Source organism: Triticum dicoccoides, chromosome 1A, assembly GCF_002162155.2.
Source record: "Triticum dicoccoides isolate Atlit2015 ecotype Zavitan chromosome 1A, WEW_v2.0, whole genome shotgun sequence".
NCBI lineage: Eukaryota > Viridiplantae > Streptophyta > Magnoliopsida > Poales > Poaceae > Triticum > Triticum dicoccoides.
The window spans coordinates 485,316,880-485,335,571 of NC_041380.1; the positions used below are offsets into that span (position 1 = coordinate 485,316,880).

The window sequence follows — 18,692 nt, forward strand, 5'->3', positions numbered from 1 at the left end:
TACGTACGTACTCTAGCAATCATTCACCCTATTAAGTACTCTACTCCGTATTAGCTGCCACAATCAGCATCACCAACAGCAAATTAAAATACGCACGTCAGGAAGTGATAAAATAATACTGGTACGGTAGCAGCTACACGTTTTTTGAATCCCATGATCGATCGATCGGCCGGCCGGTACCCGAATTGACCCCCACGATCGATATTCGCCGCGAGATCGATGAGAACCTAGTACTACCGCGTTCCTTTGCGGCAATAGTATCTGTACCCGCCGCCCCCAGAGGCGGCGGCGGGAATGTAACTCCGGTGCCACACATCGGCCTCGCTGTCATGCTAGCTCCAGCTAGCATGCACGGCTTGACATAGACGACCCCCGCCAGTCCTCTCCACCCAGAACCCAACCCAACCCCCGGACACATATAAAGCCGGGGCCTGCGCTGCGATATATTGCAAGCGAGACACGCAGACCTTGCTACATAGAAGAGGTCCGGGGTCCAAATCGAGCTATATATGGTGCTGAGTGCTTACGCGATGGAGAGCGCGAGTCTCGGCGTGCGGTACTTCGAGTGGCTCAGGCCGCGGTCACCGCGGGCATCCTCGCCGTCATCGGTGCCGGCCTCGCTCTCGTCGCCGTCGAGTGATTTCCTGGTGCCCGGCAAAGATCATCCAAGCACCATGATGTGCCTGCCGCTCCTCGGCAGGGTCGGGGCTGGGGAGGAGACGACGAGCGGCGGTACCCCTGTTGGCGCGCAGACGAGCCCTGTCAAAGAGGAGCTGAGCGGTATTACGGAGGACGCCGGTGTTGACCTGAACATCGGCTTGCCGGCCGGTGGCGGATATAGTTCTGAAGAAGAGGTGCCGCCCATGGCCATGTCCATGGACGAGGATGAGGAGGAGGAGGAGGAGGAGGTCGAGACTGACGAGGAGGAAGAGGAGAAGCCAAGGTACGAGAGGTGCAAGGTGGAAGCAGGCGTGCACGTTGAACACAGTGAGATGTTGGTCGAGTCAGTGGAGGGATCAGACCTTGGATCCGTGGGCGGGGAAGAGAGCAGCTGCTGCCGCCACCGGCGGTTCTGGATCCCGACGCCGGCGCAGATACTCATCGGCGCGGTGCAGTTCGTCTGCCACGTCTGCAGCAAGACCTTCAATAGATACAACAACATGCAGGTGACCGATCCATGCCCCGCCCTTTGTTTAATTTCGACTAAGATTTGCACCGACTCCAAGTTTTCTGATCCATCTTCTATTTTTCTCTGTTTCAAACGACCTAGTTTAGTTTTGAATTGAATTTTTCACATATGAACACATGCATAACGTTGGAGCTTAATGAATGACTACTATTTTGGATAGTAAAGCATAGGCCGGTGGCGTGCAATACTGCGAGTGAGACAAGAGTTATATTCCTTTTGCTCGTGTCTCCACTCTCAACTCGGCCTCATGCATGCATACCTGCATCTTCATGTTTGCCGAATAATAACCTAGCAAATATTCCATGCCGCCCGTAAGGAATGAAATATATATGCTACTCCTTCTATAAATTAATATAAAAATGTTTAGATCATTATTTTAATATTCGAACGCTTTTATATTAGTTTACAAAGAAAGTACTTGAAATGGAAATGAAACTAGACCACCATAGCCACAGCCACGTAGTATATATCAGGCTAGCTCGGTTCACACATGCATCTTTTCTACAGTATCCAAATATATTCGTTTCTCTTCCTTGCCGTAGACTCGACTGACATGCTGGTTCTGCATGCAGATGCACATGTGGGGCCACGGGCGGGAGTACCGGAAGGGCCCGGAGTCGCTCAAGGGCGCGGCGGGGCAGTCGACCCACGCGGCGGCGCTGGCGCTGCTGCGGCTGCCGTGCTACTGCTGCGCGGCGGGGTGCCGGAACAACGTGGCCCACCCGCGGGCGCGGCCGCTCAAGGACTTCCGCACGCTGCAGACGCACTACCGGCGCAAGCACGGCGCCAAGCCCTTCGCCTGCCGCCGCTGCGCCAAGCCCTTCGCCGTCAAGGGCGACTGGCGCACGCACGAGAAGAACTGCGGCAAGCGCTGGTTCTGCGCCTGCGGCTCCGACTTCAAGCACAAACGCTCCCTCAACGACCACGTCCGCTCCTTCGGCGGCGGTCATCACCCCGTCGCCCCCGCCGACGCGGCGGCGGCGCCCGCGCCCGCGCAGCAGCGCAGGGAGCGCATCATCCGGTTCGACCAGCAGTGCCACGGTGCCCGTGCGTGAGCTTGACAGATCAATTGACAGGGTTTATTAATTAATTCTTGATCGAACATTAGCTAGTTTTGCGTACATGCGATTGGTATATGCTCCATAGACGTGTACGTACATAGAAGGTTGGAACAAGGAGCACACACACGCGTGTTTATACATACAATAAGATCATAGAGGTTTGCCGTGTAGATGATAGCTAGGCTGTTAAGTAGCTGAATTTTCCTCTGGGGGAGCTGCAGATACAAGTAGCTTGCGAGGGAGAAAATTTGTCAGCTTCACAGACCAATATTCTTCTGGCAGATTTATAGTATGTATCAAATGTACTATCAAGCATGCATGATTTCAAATTGTATCTGATTAATGAGATGGACTATCAGTTGTTAACGTCTGACCGGTTGATCATTATTTAGTGATGGCGTGTCCCTTTTCTTGTTTTTCATGAACACATTCCTCATGCAGCTGCATTTTAATTTACCCTCAGTTTTGTTGCTAATATACGAAGAACAGGACCATTATAGTCTCTTTTTTAGACAACGAAAATCACAAATTTTGGTTACAAAAATATTCATACATGCAGGAAATAGATTTTATATTTATAAAAAAGATGATGGATTTAAACATGTCCCTGTTAATTATGATACTCCTTCCAATCCAAATTAATTGATGCAGCTTTAATACAACGTTATACTAAAATTGTACTAAAGCCCTGTCAATTAATTTGGACCGGAGGGTGTATGTAAATATAACCATTTATTGCGCAATGTTATCTATATTTTGTGGCGTAATATAATATATCTTATTATGTGAATGTTTTTCGGATCCTGCAAAACGGGTTCTGTACGCGTTGCCGCAGCATTGAATACTATACACTTTCTAAATATTATGTAGAATATAATTCAAACCCCATGGTTTAAACTATATAAGATTTTTTTATAAGAACAACAAATCTTAACATGAAAAGTTGTACATGTCACAATTAAATGCAGTGTGATTTAAAACTCACTTAGAATGCACTATTGCATGCTGCATGGCGGAGGATTCTCATGTGTAGTCAGACGGATGCTAGTGGATTAGGCTATAAATCTAATGGCTAAAACAATTTTGATGATGTGGAAGCATGCATGTTGAGATAAATAGAAGTGTGGGGATCACTCTCTTGAATATATATGATTCAAAATGACATGTTTTTTTATCCATTCTTGAAATGCATTATTTACATGATATTTCAATAATATGTTTAAGATGAAATATTGTTTTCTCTATAAAATTTAGGGCTCATTTGGGGTTTACATGATTTTCAAATCTGAGGAATAGGAAGAGTAAAGGATTAGGGGTGTCCTGCCCACTCCAATCCTTATGAACTTTTCATGAGATTTCACCTAATGCTAAGAATCCTAAGGAATGAGTTCGGAATGGTCACAGTTCGAAGAAATCTAGTACTTCTATTCCTTCGAAATGAATTCTAAACATAAGAAAATAAAATCCCATGGCTGGAAATATCATATGGAATCCTGTAAAAATTCTGCAACCCGAATGAGCCCTTAACTATGTCGGAGCAATGAGATAGTCATGTACCCCCGAGTTCACCAAAAAACTGTGATATGTTGTAAATACTTGTGCCAATATTATTTCCTCGAATAGATCACGTTCTCCTTTCTACCCCCTAAATGTGACTATGTGACAACTTTTCTCTCCAGTTATTTTACAAAACTTTCAAAACTAGGAGTGGCTATTTCTCAATTGACTTAGGAAAAGTTATTCCTATAACCTCGTCCTTCTTATCCCTTTGTACTTACACGAATCCCAGTGTTTATATTGCATGGTTCTTATAGTTAGCATGGACCTTAGAAATAAAATAGGATTTTTTTAAAGCTTCTTACTTACCTAGTTGTGACATTTTGACAACTATTACTTTACTATATTATTTTCATTGAACTGGCAAGCCGGGCCCACTTATTCGAAAGCCAGACATATATTCATTATAGTCATACCAAATTATTTCAAAATTTATTAGATTTCATCAAAAAAAAATTCAAGTACGTCAACTTCGTTGAATAGGCTGCACCCCACTAATCATATCCAATGTCATATGTACCACTGACAAACTAAAATTTCTAGTTTCCCAGACAATCAACTACAAATAGCATCATGTGTTGTGGGCCCGCCTTGTAAATTTGGGGAAATGACAAAAAAGATGGTTGAAGGCCATAGCAAGGGACCACAACTTAGGGTAAAAATGTAGTTGCATTTTTGTTGTCTCCTCCAGGTCATATTTGAAACAGGGGAGAACTTGGTTATATTTTGTTTCTTTCTAGGGTGATTTGCATTGTGTTGTAACAGTTTTATTTGTATAGATCTAATTCTTGGACCTTAAAATAGGTGTGGTGGTGGTGGTGGTGGGGGGGGGTGGTAAAATGTGATAAGATTTTTAATTGGGTAAATGTTTTCACAAGGTCGCAACTAGCATGTAACATGTAGAATGCACATAGAAAAATATTTGCATTAGAACACGTAAATTGTTTGTGCGTTTTATCTTAGAAAGTATTTTCATAATATATAGCGTGGAAGTTGTTAATCCTACCAGGGATCTCACCTTATCCTACATGACATATGTGTGGGATTGTAAAAGTCAAGTCAACAAAGCCCCCAACAATTTATCATGGTCTAGAAGTAAAAGAAGAGAAGAAGATAAAGGAATAATTATAGAGATAAAACCTCAAGACAAAGAAGCACATTAGGTTAAGAGAAACTATGGACTATAGACCGCCCTCTTTCCTATCCCACGATATTGGTGCACAAATTAACTACCTTATCTCTCCTACCTACAACCTCAAGGGTACTTGTCGGTGTCAAAACCGGCGGATCTCGGGTAGGGGGTCCCGAACTGTGCGTCTAAGGCGGATGGTAACAGGAGGCAGGGAACACGATGTTTTACCCAGGTTCGGGCCCTCTTGATGGAGGTAAAACCCTACGTCCTGCTTGATTAATATTGATGATATGGGTAGTACAAGAGTAGATCTACCACGAGATCAGAGAGGCTAAACCCTAGAAGCTAGCCTATGGTATGATTGTATGTTGTAGTTGTTGTTGTCCTACGGACTAAAACCCTCCGGTTTATATAGACACCGGAGAGGGTTAGGGTTACATAAGGTCGGTTACAAAGGAGGAGATACACATATCCGTATTGCCTAGCTTGCCTTCCACGCCAAGTAGAGTCCCATCCGGACACGAGACGAAGTCTTCAATCTTGTATCTTCACAGTCTAACAGTCCGGCCAATGGAGATAGTCCGGCTGTCCGGAGACCCCCTAATCCAGGACTCCCTCAGTAGCCCCTGAACCAGGCTTCAATGACGATGAGTCCGGCGCGCAGTATTGTCTTCGGCATTGCAAGGCGGGTTCCTTCTCCGAATACATCACGTAAGAATTGGAATACAAGGATAGTGTTCGACCCTGCAAAATAAGTTCCACATACCATCGTAGAGAGAATAATATTTTCACAAATCTAATTTGCTGACTTGTTTTGGCAGCACGACATTATGTCATGGCCCGGTGATTATTCGAACCGTTTCCTTTAACTAGCCTCGCACATAACGCGAGGCGGTTTTTTGACACGTCTTGTCAAAGCAAAGATCGTGTCCCCTTATTACGGGATTCTCATCAATACGGGCGTGGGTAACCCAACCGTATCTAGGACTCCTAGATTATAGGCAAGTCTCAAACGGCTACGGAGAGGACGCTTGATATTCACCCTCTTTATAAAGGGACAAGGCTTTTACTTTTTTCCCTCCCGTGCTCAATTGAATCCCTCCCCCGCCTCGAGTTCTAGCGCCCAAAGCCCAGGTCAGGTGCTTCGAATCTTCAATCATGTTCGGATCTAGCCTTCAAGGCCGGTGGATGCCCTCCTCCGTTACGGAAGAAGACATCAAGAAGTTGAGGGAGGCCAGATACCTGACCGCCGAGGTTTCGCATCGGCTGCCTACTCGAGGGCAGGTCGTCCCTACTCCTGAACCCAACGAAGACATCGTGTTCATCTCCCACTTCCTCCGAGGACTAGGCCTCGCTCTGGATCCCTTCGTTAGGGGGTTGATGTTTTATTACGGGCTAGATTTCCACGATCTAGCCCCGGACTCCTTTCTCCACATCTCGACATTCATTGTCGTGTGTGAGGCCTTCCTCCGCATTAACCCCCACTCCGGCCTGTGGCTCAAGACCTTTGATGTGAAGCCGAAGATGGTCGAGGGGCAGTATGCAGCGTGCGGAGGCGCATTAATAAGCAAGATAGCAGGAGCTCCGTGGCCCAAAGGTTCCTTTCTAGAGGTGTTCGGATTATGGCAACAGGAGTGGTTTTACATCACAGCTCCCAGAAGTGCCAAGTGGGTGGCTGCCCCTGCTTTCCGCTCAGGCCCTCCACCATAACTGATGTCATGGATTAGTAGAGGGCCGAGCTGGGGTCCTGCCAAGGACGTGCCTGTACTGCAAAGCCGCAGCCAAAATCTCTTCGAAGGAGATTTCAGTTTGATTATGGTGGCGCAAGTCATGTTGGTTCATCGAGTCCAGCCTTGCAAACGCCGGCCCCTCCGCATGTGGGAGTTCAACCCAGAAGGGCCGCATACTATTCAAAATTTCCTCGGCCTGACGCACGAGGAGATGTACAAATCATTCTTCAGACCCCAAATAGAGTGTCCGGATACTACCGAGGACGTGGGCCCGAGTAGCAACCGCACCGCTGACCAAGTAAGTTATCCTCTAGCCGAATACACCGTCTTTCATTTATCATGACGTTATTCTGAGAAATCGCTCTTTGACCAGGACTGGATAACAAAGGCGAAGATGATTCCTGAGGGTTTGGAAAATCCGGTACTGGAAAAGATGCTCGAGCTAGCACCTTGCCCGGAGCCCTCAAAGGAAGACAAAGGGGGGAATAATGAGGGCGAAAGCGGGCCTCCATCGCTACCTATTCCGACCGAGGGAACGAGCGCCTCCGTGAGGGAGGATAACCGAGGGGAGGAATCGGACATTCTTTCACCCCGGGGAAGGAAGAGGACTACCTCTGAAGATCCGAAAACCAAGGTTTCCAAGCGGGAGAAGAAATCTCCACCAGAGGGTCCTGCCTTGGAGGGTGCTCTTGCCGCACAAAGTCCGCGCGGGGATCAGCCCTCCAACGAGCTGTAAGTAATCAGAAAGTACTTTAATAGTGGAGATATACTATCTTACCTCTGAGGAAAATAACCGAAGTATTTATTGCAGTTCGGATCTTAGCCCTTCTTAGGAGAGCTCGTCTTCGGGGGATCTTCTTTCGGAGATGATGGAGAGCGAAACACCTCCCCCGGACTCCTCCGCTCAAGAAGCGGGCGACCTTGAAGTGTCGTCACGGAGGGCCTCTCCGGATCCGGTGAGGCCAGAAGATAATCCTATAGTCACCCAAAGTCCCCAGCGTCCGGCTCTCGAAGAGAGCAAACAGAAGATTCCGGCACCGTTTGGTATGCGGTCTGACGTAGTCAGAGATCTGTTGGAGCGAGCGGCCATCTCATAAGAACACCTTACATTGATGGGTACGGTGATGGAAAGGATCTCATCCGCCGAAGGCGGGTTGCATGATGCCTTTATGAGTCTATTGACGGGCTTTGAGGTATGTAAAATGATGTACATTTGTGATGGTACCACACATTTTTAGGTGTGCCCTGTGTAGATAGTAGCCCCCGAGACTCTGGTTGTCGCCGAGAACGGTGGCAAATAGAGTATCGTAGTCCCAGGCAATAACCATACCGCTTTAATATGCAGGTAGTGGGAGCTTCGGTGGCTAGCCGGACTCATGAGTTTGCCGAACTAAAGCGGCAAATATAGATGCGGCAGACGCCGACATCGAGCTTGTTAACAAGCGGCTTGACGAGTCACAGGGTAAGTAATGTTTTTCTGGTGAATGTCACATAATAAGAGCAGCATGATGCCAGTATCTTTAATATGTTGTGACTGCAGACGGAGCTACCATCGTGGAGACCCTTCGGGCGGAACTTGCCCGAGCCAAGGAAACAAGCAAGAATTAGTAATGCGGCTGCTTTGAAGGCAGTCGAAGAGTTAAGAGACGAGAAGGCCGTGCATTGCGAAAGCAAAGAGAAGATGGCCAAGATGGCCGTAGAATTAAAAGACACTGCCGACCGTTGCCAGTTCCTTGAAAAAGAGAACCGATTGAAGGCAGCGGACCTTGAAAAGGCCACAATGGTGACCAAAGACACTCGCTCTGCTATGAGGGCGAAGAAGGAGGAGCTGCACGAAGCCAGGGATATCGCGGCTGGGAAGCCCTTTCTGCTACAGAGGAAGTTCGGGGATCCGGGTATGCCCCTCTGGATCGGCTGTGGAGTTCGACACACACATATATAGACTTGGCGGCGAGCACTGCCGATGCGGCCAAATACTTCCAAGGTCAAATAGATCGTGAAGTGGACAAGCTGTTCTGGTCGCAATTCAACGTTCCAGAGCGTCCGCTTCCATTGACTGATCAGCTAGCTGAATGGGCCGAACTAAATAGGTTGTCCGGACTTGCCATGAGGTCTGTCGTGGATCAGCTGTGGCCGGAAAAGCCGAAGCCGAACAGCTATTTCAGCTTAGTGCAGCAGTTCCTTGGTGCGGTGTCGCGCATCAATGCGATGAAGAGGTCGGCTTGCATAGAAGGCTCGTGGATGGCCCTTGCCCGTGTTGAAGCATAATGGGCGGAGATGGATGATACCACTGTTGCGGCGCAGGGTTCGACCATAGGCCGAGTGGCTGCCGAGCTCTATTTTGAAGAGGTTCTCGAGGGTGCTCGTTTGATAGAGGCCCAATGCTCGAAGAATATTATGTTTGAGTGACATGTATTCCCATTGTAAACAAAATGTTTTTATGAAATTTATAAAGGCTGTGTTTATACTTTTGCCTGAAAGTAATATGATGCCTCCTGTGCGGCCGTTTCTGTATACATGTGTATAACCTGAAAGATTGCAGTCATCGGCTTCAGCCCCCACGCATATAATGCGGAGGTGTTCGCAGAAGGCGCGTGTTCACACTTAACCCAACGTCTTGGTCCTATTAAGGAGGTGATAGCGCAGCGAATGAGGCAACCGGACAATAATGCTTTAACACTTTCACTTAGCCATAGGAGTTTGACGGTGGGGCTACTATATAGCCCCTGTTGGCTCCGCACTCTCTCGAATTCGGGGTGCGTACATGCCTAGCCGGGAAACAGCCCTTCGTTAAGGCGGAGGAATTCTTACATTCCGATAGGTCATTGATACGTCTCCAACGTATCTATAATTTTTGATTGCTCCATGCTATATTATCTACTATTTTGGACTATATTGGGCTTTATTTTCCACTTTTATATTATTTTTGGAACTAACCTATTAACCGGAGGCCCAACCCAGAATTGCTTTTTTTTGCCTATTTCAGTGTTTCGGATAAACAGAATATCAAACGTAGTCCAAACGAAATAAAATCTTCGGAAATGTGATTTTCTCATCGAACGTGATCCAGGAGACTTGGACCCTACTGCAAGGGATCAAAGAGGTGGTCACGAGGGTGGGGGGCGCCCCCCCTAGGGCGTGCCCCCCTGCCTCGTGGGCCCCTTGGTGCTCCACCGACGTACTCCTTCCTCCTATATATACACACGTACCCCCAAACGATCAGAACAGGAGCCAAAAACCTAATTCCACCGCCGCAACTTTCTGTATCCATGAGATCCCATCTTGGGGCCTGTTCCGGAGCTTCGCCGGAAGAGGGCCGTCATCACGGAGGGCTTCTACATCATCCTAGGCCCTCCGATGAAGTGTGAGTAGTTTACCTCAGACCTTTGGGTTCATAGTTAGTAGCTAGATGGCTTCTTCTCTCTCTTTGAATCTCAATACAAAATTCTCCCCCTCTCTTGTGGAGATCTATTCGATGTAATCTTCTTTTTGCGGTGTGTTTGTTGAGATCGATGAATTGTGGGTTTATGATCAAGTCTATCTATGAATAATATTTGAATCTTCTCTGAATTCTTTTATGCATGATTGGTTATCTTTGCAAGCCTCTTCGAATTATCCGTTTGGTTTGGCCAACTAGATTGGTAGTTCTTGCCATGGGAGAAGTGCTTAGCTTTGGGTTCGATCTTGCGGTGTCCTTACCAGTGACAGAAGGGGCAGCAAGGCACGTATTGTATCGTTGCCATCGAGGATAACAAGATGGGGTTTATTTCATATTGCATGAATTTATCTCTCTACATCATGTCATCTTGCTTAAGGCGTTACTCTGTTTTTAACTTAATACTCTAGATGCATGCTGGATAGCGGTCGATGAGTGGAGTAATAGTAGTAGATGCAGAATCGTTTCGATCTACTTGTCACGGACGTGATGCCTATATACACGATCATGCCTAGATATTCTCATAATTATGCTCAATTCTATCAATTGCTCAACAGGAATTTGTTCACCCACCGTAGAATACTTATGCTCTTGAGAGAAGCCACTAGTGAAACCTATGGCCCCCGGGTCTATTCTCATCATATCAATTTCCATCACTTTTATATTGTTTTGCTATTTACTTTACCTTTACTTTTTTACTTTGCATCTTTATATCAAAAATACCAAAAATATTCTATCTATCATATCTCACTCTCGTAAGTGACCGTGAAGGGCTTGACAACCCCTAATCGCGTTGGTTGCGAGTAGCTATCGCTTTGTGCAGGTACGAGGGACTTGAGTGTGGGCTCCTACTGGATTGATACCTTGGTTCTCAAAAACTGAGGGAAATACTTACGCTACTCTGCTGCGTCATCCCTTCCTCTTCGGGGAAAACCAACGCAAGCTCAAGACATAGCAGTCATCGAGTGGTTGACCAGTCTCACGCTATATCATGACAGTCAGTTTTCGGCTTTCTCTACTGAGGTGCTCATCCGGATGACCCGGGGCACAATCGCAGTAGTTCTGCTAGTGCTACCTTAGCCGATAGAGTGGAACGTAAGGTACCAAAACATAGGAGCCGGGCAAACCCAACATTTGACCAAAGACATGATTCGGAGCTGATGCATATAAGGCCAAACTCGCGACGCCGAACACTCCCTAAGGTATTCGGTCTTTATGGTATAAACCGGGCCTAAATAGTGCCCTTTGTAAGAAGCCCCTGGTGTCCAGGTACGTGCATTATTCTGACGTGGCCACATGCCAAGACGCCAGCATCCTTCTCAATTGTACTGAGAATCCGAGGGATGTGTATCAACAAGAGACAGTAAAAAAGGTTGACGCAGGGTCTTAATCTAAAAAGAATCCTTGGGACGGGTCCCTACTGCACGTCTGCGCCTGTGTCTCCATTGTGTCGTATCCTGGACGGGTGTAGCACGATGGTCATCTGTAAAAGAGAGAAACTTAGGTGAAAAGTTGTCGTGCAAAAAGGTAGGTTTGAGGAAACCATGTATAATTCAAGATGAATAAAAATTGCCACTTGTCTGCGCGGGTTAAGCCCCTTGTATTTGTAATAGGGGTGTGGCTTATCAAACCTGTGTGAGTTACATATATCTGCGCCGGACTCGTCTAACTGTGTCCGTGGTCTTGACGACCTATCAAATGCTATAGCTGGTGAGGCCCTTTTTAGTGTGCGGCTGCCAAGGCAGTCGCACTCTCTTCGGCGCGCAGGGATCGCTTAATATTTCCATTCACTGTAATGATGCCACGTGGACCGGGCATCTTAAGCGTAAGGGAAGCGTAATGCGGTATTGCATTAAAGCGAGCGAAAGCTTCGCGTCCAAGTAGTGCTTGAAAGCCACTTTGGAACGGAGCAATGTGGAATGATAAATTTTCGCTACGGAAGTTATCGGGGAAGCCTAATATAATCTCTAGTAGCAGGGAGCCCGTGCAATGAGCCCCTGGGCCTGGCATTACTCCTTTAAGGGTAGTGTTGCTGTGGCAAATTTTCGCTGGGTCTATCCCCATTTTGCAGATTGTATCCTGGTATATTATGTTTAAACTACTGCCGCCGTCCATCAGGACTCTTGTAAAGTGGTATCCGTCAATTATTGGGTCTAATACCAGGGCAGCCCATCCTGCATGCCGGATACTTGCTGAGTTATCCTGATGGTCAAAAGTGATCGGTTGAAATGACCAGTGGCAGGACTCCGCGGTGATAGGCCCTTGGGCATGTTTATCTGGGAGTGCCGCTTTGTTTTTCCTCTTTATAACATGTAACACATTTACTGTTTTGACTTCTGGTGGAAATTTCTTTTGTTCCCTAGTGTCTTGCTTGAGAGGCTCATCCTCGTCTTCGCTTGGTGTATCCCCCCCTTGTGTACGGTGTTGAGCTTGCCGGACTGCTTGAAGACCCAACATTCTCTGTGGGTATGATTAGCAGGTTTACCGGGGGTGCTATGGATCTCACATACTTGGTCCAGAATTTTGTTTAGGCTGGACAGTTCGTCTCTGGCGCCTTTAGAGGGCGGCTTCTGCTGACTTGGCCGAGAGCTTTTGAATCCGGCGTTTGCTGCCGTGCTCTTCGTGTTGTCTTCTTTATTCCGGTGTTTGTTATTGTTGTTGCGCCGTGATTTTCCGTTTCCATTTCTAAGTTCGGATGTACTGGGGTCGCTGGTGCTGCATCTGGCTAGCCAGCTATCCTCACCCGCGCAAAAGCGGGTCATGAGGCTTGTTAATGCTGCCATGGTTCTCGACTTTTCTTGGCCGAGGTGTCTGGCAAGCCATTCGTCACGGACGCTATGCTTAAAAGCTGCCAAGGCTTCAGCGTTCGGACAGTCGACTATTTGGTTATTTTTAGTAAGAAACCTGTTCCAAAGCTTTCGGGCTGACTCTCCGGGCTGTTGAGTTATATGACTCAAATCGTCTGCGTCCGGAGGTCGGACGTAAGTCCCTTGAAAATTTGCCCGAAAAGCGTCTTCGAGCTCTTCCCAGCTTCCAATGGAGCTTTCGGGGAGGATTTTAAGCCAGTGCCGAGCTGGCCCTTTGAGTTTGAGGGGTAAATACTTAATGGCGTGGAGAACATCTCCTCGAGCCATATGGATATGGAGGATATACTCCTCAATCCAGACCCCAGGGTCTGTTGTTCCGTCGTATGCCTCTATGTTTACGGGTTTGAATCCCTCTGGAAATTCATGGTCCAGTACCTCGTCGGTGAAACATAGGGGGTGTGCGGCACCCCTGTATCTGGGTGTACCGTAGTGTTCGGATGTTTGTTGTGTTGCATCGTATGCTGGAGCACGCCTGCGTGGTGAAGGAAATATGCCCTAGAGGCAATAATAAAATTATTATTTATTTCCTTATATCATGATAAATGTTTATTATTCATGCTAGAATTGTATTAACCGGAAACATAATACATGTGTGAATACATAGACAAACAGAGTGTCACTAGTATGCCTCTACTTGACTAGCTCGTTAATCGAAGATGGTTATGTTTCCTAACCATGAACAAAAGAGTTTTTATTTAATTAACGGGATCACATCATTAGAAGAATGATGTGATTGGCATGACCCATTCCATTAGCTTAGCACCCGATCGTTTAGTATGTTGCTATTGTTGGGGAACGTAGCACAAATTCAAAATTTTCTACGCATCACCAAGATCAATCTATGGAGTAATCTAGCAACGAGGGGAAGGAGAGTGCATCTACATACCCTTGTAGATCGCTAAGCGGAAGCGTTCAAGTGAACGGGGTTGATGGAGTCGTACTCGTCATGATCCAAATCACCGATGATCCTAGTGCCGAACGGACAGCACCTCCGTGTTCAACACACGTACAGCTCGGTGACGTCTCCTACGCCTTGATCCAGCAAGGGGAGAAGGAGAGGTTGGGAAGACTCCATCCAGCAGCAGCACGACGGTGTGGTGGTGGTGGAGGAGCGCGGGACTCCAGCAGGGCTTCGTCAAGCACTACGAGAGACGAGGAGGGAGAGGGGTAGGGCTGCGCCAACAGGGAGAGCAAATCACATGTGTTGGGCAGCCCCAAACCTCAAGTATATATAGGGGAGGGGAGGGGCTGCACCCCCACCTAGGGTTCCCTCCCTAGGGGTGGCGTCCAGCCCTAGATCCCATCTAGGGGGCGGCCAAGGGGGGAGAGAGGGGGGCGCACCACTAGGTGGGCCTTAGGCCCATATGAGCCTAGGGTTTGCCCCCTTCCCCTCTTGGAGGCGCCTTGGGCCTTGGTGGGAGGCGCCCCAGCCCACCTAGGGGCTGGTCCCTTCCCACTATTGGCTCATGTAGGCCTCCGGGGCTGGTGGCCCCACCTGGTGGACCCCCGGACCCCTCCGGTGGTCCCGGTACACTACCGGTGATGCTCGGAACACTTCCGGTGGCCAAAACCATACTTCCTATATATCAATCTTTACCTCCGGACCATTCCGGAACTCCTCGTGACGTCCGGGATCTCATCCGAGACTCCGAACAACATTCGGTAACTGCGTACATACTTTCCCTATAACCCCAGCGTCATCAAACCTTAAGTGTGTAGACCCTACGGGTTCGGAAGTCATGCAGACATGGCCGAGACAACTCTCCGGTCAATAACCAACAGTGGGATCTGTATACCCATGTTGTCTCCCACATGCTCCACGATGATCTCATCGGTTGAACCAGGATGTCAAGGACTTAATCAATCCCGTATACAATTCCCTTTGTCTAGTGGTATGATACTTGCCCGAGATTCGATCGTCGGTATCCCGATACCTTGTTCAATCTCGTTACCGGCAAGTCTCTTTACTCATTCCGTAACACATCATCCCGTGATCAACTCCTTGATCACATTGTGCACATTATGATGATGTCCTACCGAGTGGGCCCAGAGATACCTCTCCGTTTACACGGAGTGACAAATCCCAGTCTCGATTCGTGCCAACCCAACAGACACTTTCGGAGATACCTGTAGTGTACCTTTATAGCCACCCAGTTACGTTGTGACGTTTGGCACATTCAAAGCACTCCTACGGTGTCCGGGAGTTGCACAATCTCATGGTCTAAGGAAATGATACTTGACATTAGAAAAGCTTTAGCATACGAACTACATGATCTTGTGCTAGGCTTAGGATTGGGTCTTGTCCATCACATCATTCTCCTAATGATGTGATCCCGTTATCAACGACATCCAATGTCCATGGTCAGGAAACCGTAACCATCTATTGATCAACGAGCTAGTCAACTAGAGGCTTACTAGGGACATGGTGTTGTCTATGTATCCACACATGTATCTGAGTTTCCAATCAATACAATTCTAGCATGGATAATAAACGATTATCATGAACAAGGAAATATAATAATAACCAATTTATTATTGCCTCTAGGGCATATTTCCAACAGTCTCCCACTTGCACTAGAGTCAATAATCCAGTTCACATCGATATGTGATTAACACTCAAGGTCACATCCCCATGTGACTAACACCCAAAGAGTTCTGGGTTTGATCATGTTATGCTTGTGAGAGAGGTTTCAGTCAACGGGTCTGCAACATTCAGATCCGTATGTACTTCACAAATTTCTATGTCATCTTGTAGATGCAACTACCACGCTACATTTGGAGCCATTTCAAATAACTGTTCTACTTGGAGCTATTCTAAATTGTTGCTCCATTATACGTATCCGGTATCTCTACTCAGAGCTATCTGGATAGGTGTTAAGCTTGCATCGACGTAACTCTTTACGTCGAACTCTTTATCACCTCCATAACCGAGAAACATATCCTTATTCCTCTAAGGATAATTTAGACCGCTATCTGGTGATCTACTCCTAGATTACCTTTGTACCCTCTTGCCAGATATGTGGCAAGGCACACATCAGGTGCGGTACTCAGCATGGCACACCGTATAGAGCCTATGACAAAAGCATAGGGGACGACCTTCGTCCTTCCTCTTTCTTCTGCCGTGGTCGTGCTTTAAGTCTTAACTTCATACCTTACAACTCAGGCAAGAACTCCTTCTTTGACTGATCCATCTTGAACACCTTCAAGATCATGTTAAGGTATGTGCTCATTTGAAAGTACCATTAAGCGTTTTGATCTATCCTTATAGATCTTGATGCTAAATGTTCAAGTAGCTTAATCCAGGCTTTCCATTGAAAAACACTTTCCAAATAACCCTATATGCTTTCCAGAAATTCTACGTCATTTCTGATCAACAATATGTCAACAACATATATTCATCAGAAATTCTATAGTGCTCCTACTCACTTCTTTGGAAATACAAGTTTCTCATAAACTTTGCATACACCCAAAATCTTTGATCATCTCATCAAAGCATACATTCCAACTCCGAGATGCTTACTCCAGTCCTTAGAAGGATTGCTGGAGCTTTGCATACTTGTTAGCATCTTTCAGGATTGACAAAACCTTCTATTGTATCACATACAACTTTTCTTACGAAAACTTGGTAAGAAAACTTGTTTTGACATCCATCTGTAAGATTTTATAATCAAAAAATACAGCTAATGCTAACATGATTCCGACGGACTTAAGCATCGCTACGGGTGAGAAATTCTCATCGTAGTCAACTCCTTGAACTTGTCGGAAAAAACATCTTAACGACAAGTCGAGCTTTCTTAATGGTGATACTTACCATCATTGTCCGTCTTCCTTTTAAAAATCCATATGTACCTAACAGCCTTACGACCATCAAGTAGTTCTTCCAAAGTCTACACTTTGTTTTCATATATGGATCCTCTCTCGGATTATATGGCCTCGAGCCATTTTGGAATCCAGGCCCACCATCGCTTCTCCATAGCTCGTAGGTTCATTGTTGTCTAGCAACATGACTTCCAAGACAGGATTATGTACCACTCTGAAGTAGTACGCATCCTTGTCATCCCACGAGGTTTGGTAGTGACTTGATCTGAAGTATCATGATCACTATTATAAGCTTCCACTTCAATTGGTGTAGGTGCCACAGGAACAACTCTCTGTGCCCCACCACACACTAGTTGAAGAGACGGTTCAGTAACCTCATCAAGTCTCCACCATCCTCCCACTCAATTCTTTCGAGAGAAACTTTTCCTCGAGAAAGGACCCGATTCTAGAAACAATCCCTTATTGCTTTCGAATCTGAGACAGGAGGTATACCCAACTGTTTTGGGTGTCCTATGAAGATGCATTTATCCGCTTTGGGTTCGAGCTTATCAGCCTGAAACTTTTTCACATAAGCGTCGCAGCCCCAAACTTTTAAGAAATGACAGCTTAGGTTTCTCTAAACCATAGTTCATACGGTGTCATCTCATCGGAATTACGTGGTGCCCTATTTAAAGTGAATGTGGTTGTCTCTAATGCCTAACCCATAAACTATCGTGGTGATTCGATAAGAGACATCATGGTATGCATCATATCCAATAGGGTGCAGTTATGATGTTCGGACACACCATCACACTATGGTGTTCCAGGCTGTATTAGTTGTGAAACAATTTCCACAATGTCTTAATTCTGTGCCAAACTCGTAATTCAGATATTCATCTCTATGATCATATCATAGATATTTTATGTCACATCCCTAGTCTGGTATGACCTAGACTAGCTAGTCATTTGTGCATCATGTTTAAATTTTCATTTAAATTTGAAATGAGGATTGGTGGAACCCTCAGAATCATTTTTGAAAATGACCCAAATAAAAATTTCTCCAAAAGGGTCCAAGAAAATGCTCATGTTGCTCTCTGAAAATATTGGACAGAGATAAAAATCAAACCAGTATTTTTAAGAGCTCATAGGTATTTATTTTGGGCATTTGGAATTAATGCATAAATATTTGCATTGGAAATATATTAGTTATATATATTAATATATGTCCAAAAATTATGCCATTTATAAAGGAGCTCTGGAGTAATATAGTTAGCTCCTGCAAAAATTGGCATAAGGTAATTAAATGATTTAATATTTTAATTAAATCAAAACATATGTCAGAAAAAAATAGAAAACAGAGTTAAAGAGGAGAAGCTTACCTGGGGCTCTCCCCCCCTGTGCAGCCCAGCAGCAGCAGGCCGGCCCAGCCAGCAGGCGGCCCAGCCCGCCTCCTCCTCTGTCGTCTTCGTCCTCGACAGAGGGAGGGGAGCGTGCCCGGCGCGCGCGCGCCACCGCGCCACGCCACCAGCCTCCCTGCTTGCCTGGCGCCCCCCCTCGTCGCTCTGGACGATCCCGCGCGTCGCCACATCACCCCGACCCCTCTCGCACTCTCCCTCGCCCTCCTTCTCTCCCCCTGCTCTCTCTCTCACCCGAAGCACTGCCGCCGCCGCAGCTCACCACCGACGCGCTCCCCGCCATCCCCTCGCCCCTCCGTAGAGTCCCCGAGCTCCGCCGCGACCCCCTCTCCCTCCTCACCGAGCAAGCAACCCGGGCGAGCTCCGCTTCATCGCAATCGTCGTCGTCTTCAAGCTCCGGCCGACGAGATCGCCGTCGTCGCTCCGGCTGCCCCAAGCCTTCCCCGAGCTCGCCGACGACGCCGTTGGATCCGCGGTGAGCTCCGCCACCGTTCCCCTCTCTTCTCC

The 18,692-nt window shown here is 47.0% G+C and overlaps 1 protein-coding gene across 1 annotated transcript; it reads left to right on the top strand.

Moving 5' to 3' along the window:
* The first annotated feature begins 371 nt into the window (after nucleotides 1-371).
* On the top strand, nucleotides 372-2,620 carry LOC119281222 (protein TRANSPARENT TESTA 1-like). Its single transcript, XM_037561814.1, has 2 exons — nucleotides 372-1,166; nucleotides 1,762-2,620. The coding sequence occupies exons 1-2, from the start codon at nucleotides 510-512 to the stop codon at nucleotides 2,242-2,244; spliced, it is 1,140 nt and encodes a 379-aa protein (XP_037417711.1). The 5' UTR covers nucleotides 372-509; the 3' UTR covers nucleotides 2,245-2,620.
* Nucleotides 2,621-18,692: the final 16,072 nt, after the last annotated feature.

What these genes read in the sequence shown, in the direction of transcription:
- LOC119281222 (XM_037561814.1), top strand. Translation starts at nt 510, where the DNA reads ATGGTGCTGAGTGCTTACGCGATGGAGAGCGCGAGTCTCGGCGTGCGG. An exon ending in ATAGATACAACAACATGCAG is followed by an intron (nt 1,167 to 1,761) that starts GTGACCGATCCA and finishes TTCTGCATGCAG; the next exon opens with ATGCACATGTGGGGCCACGG.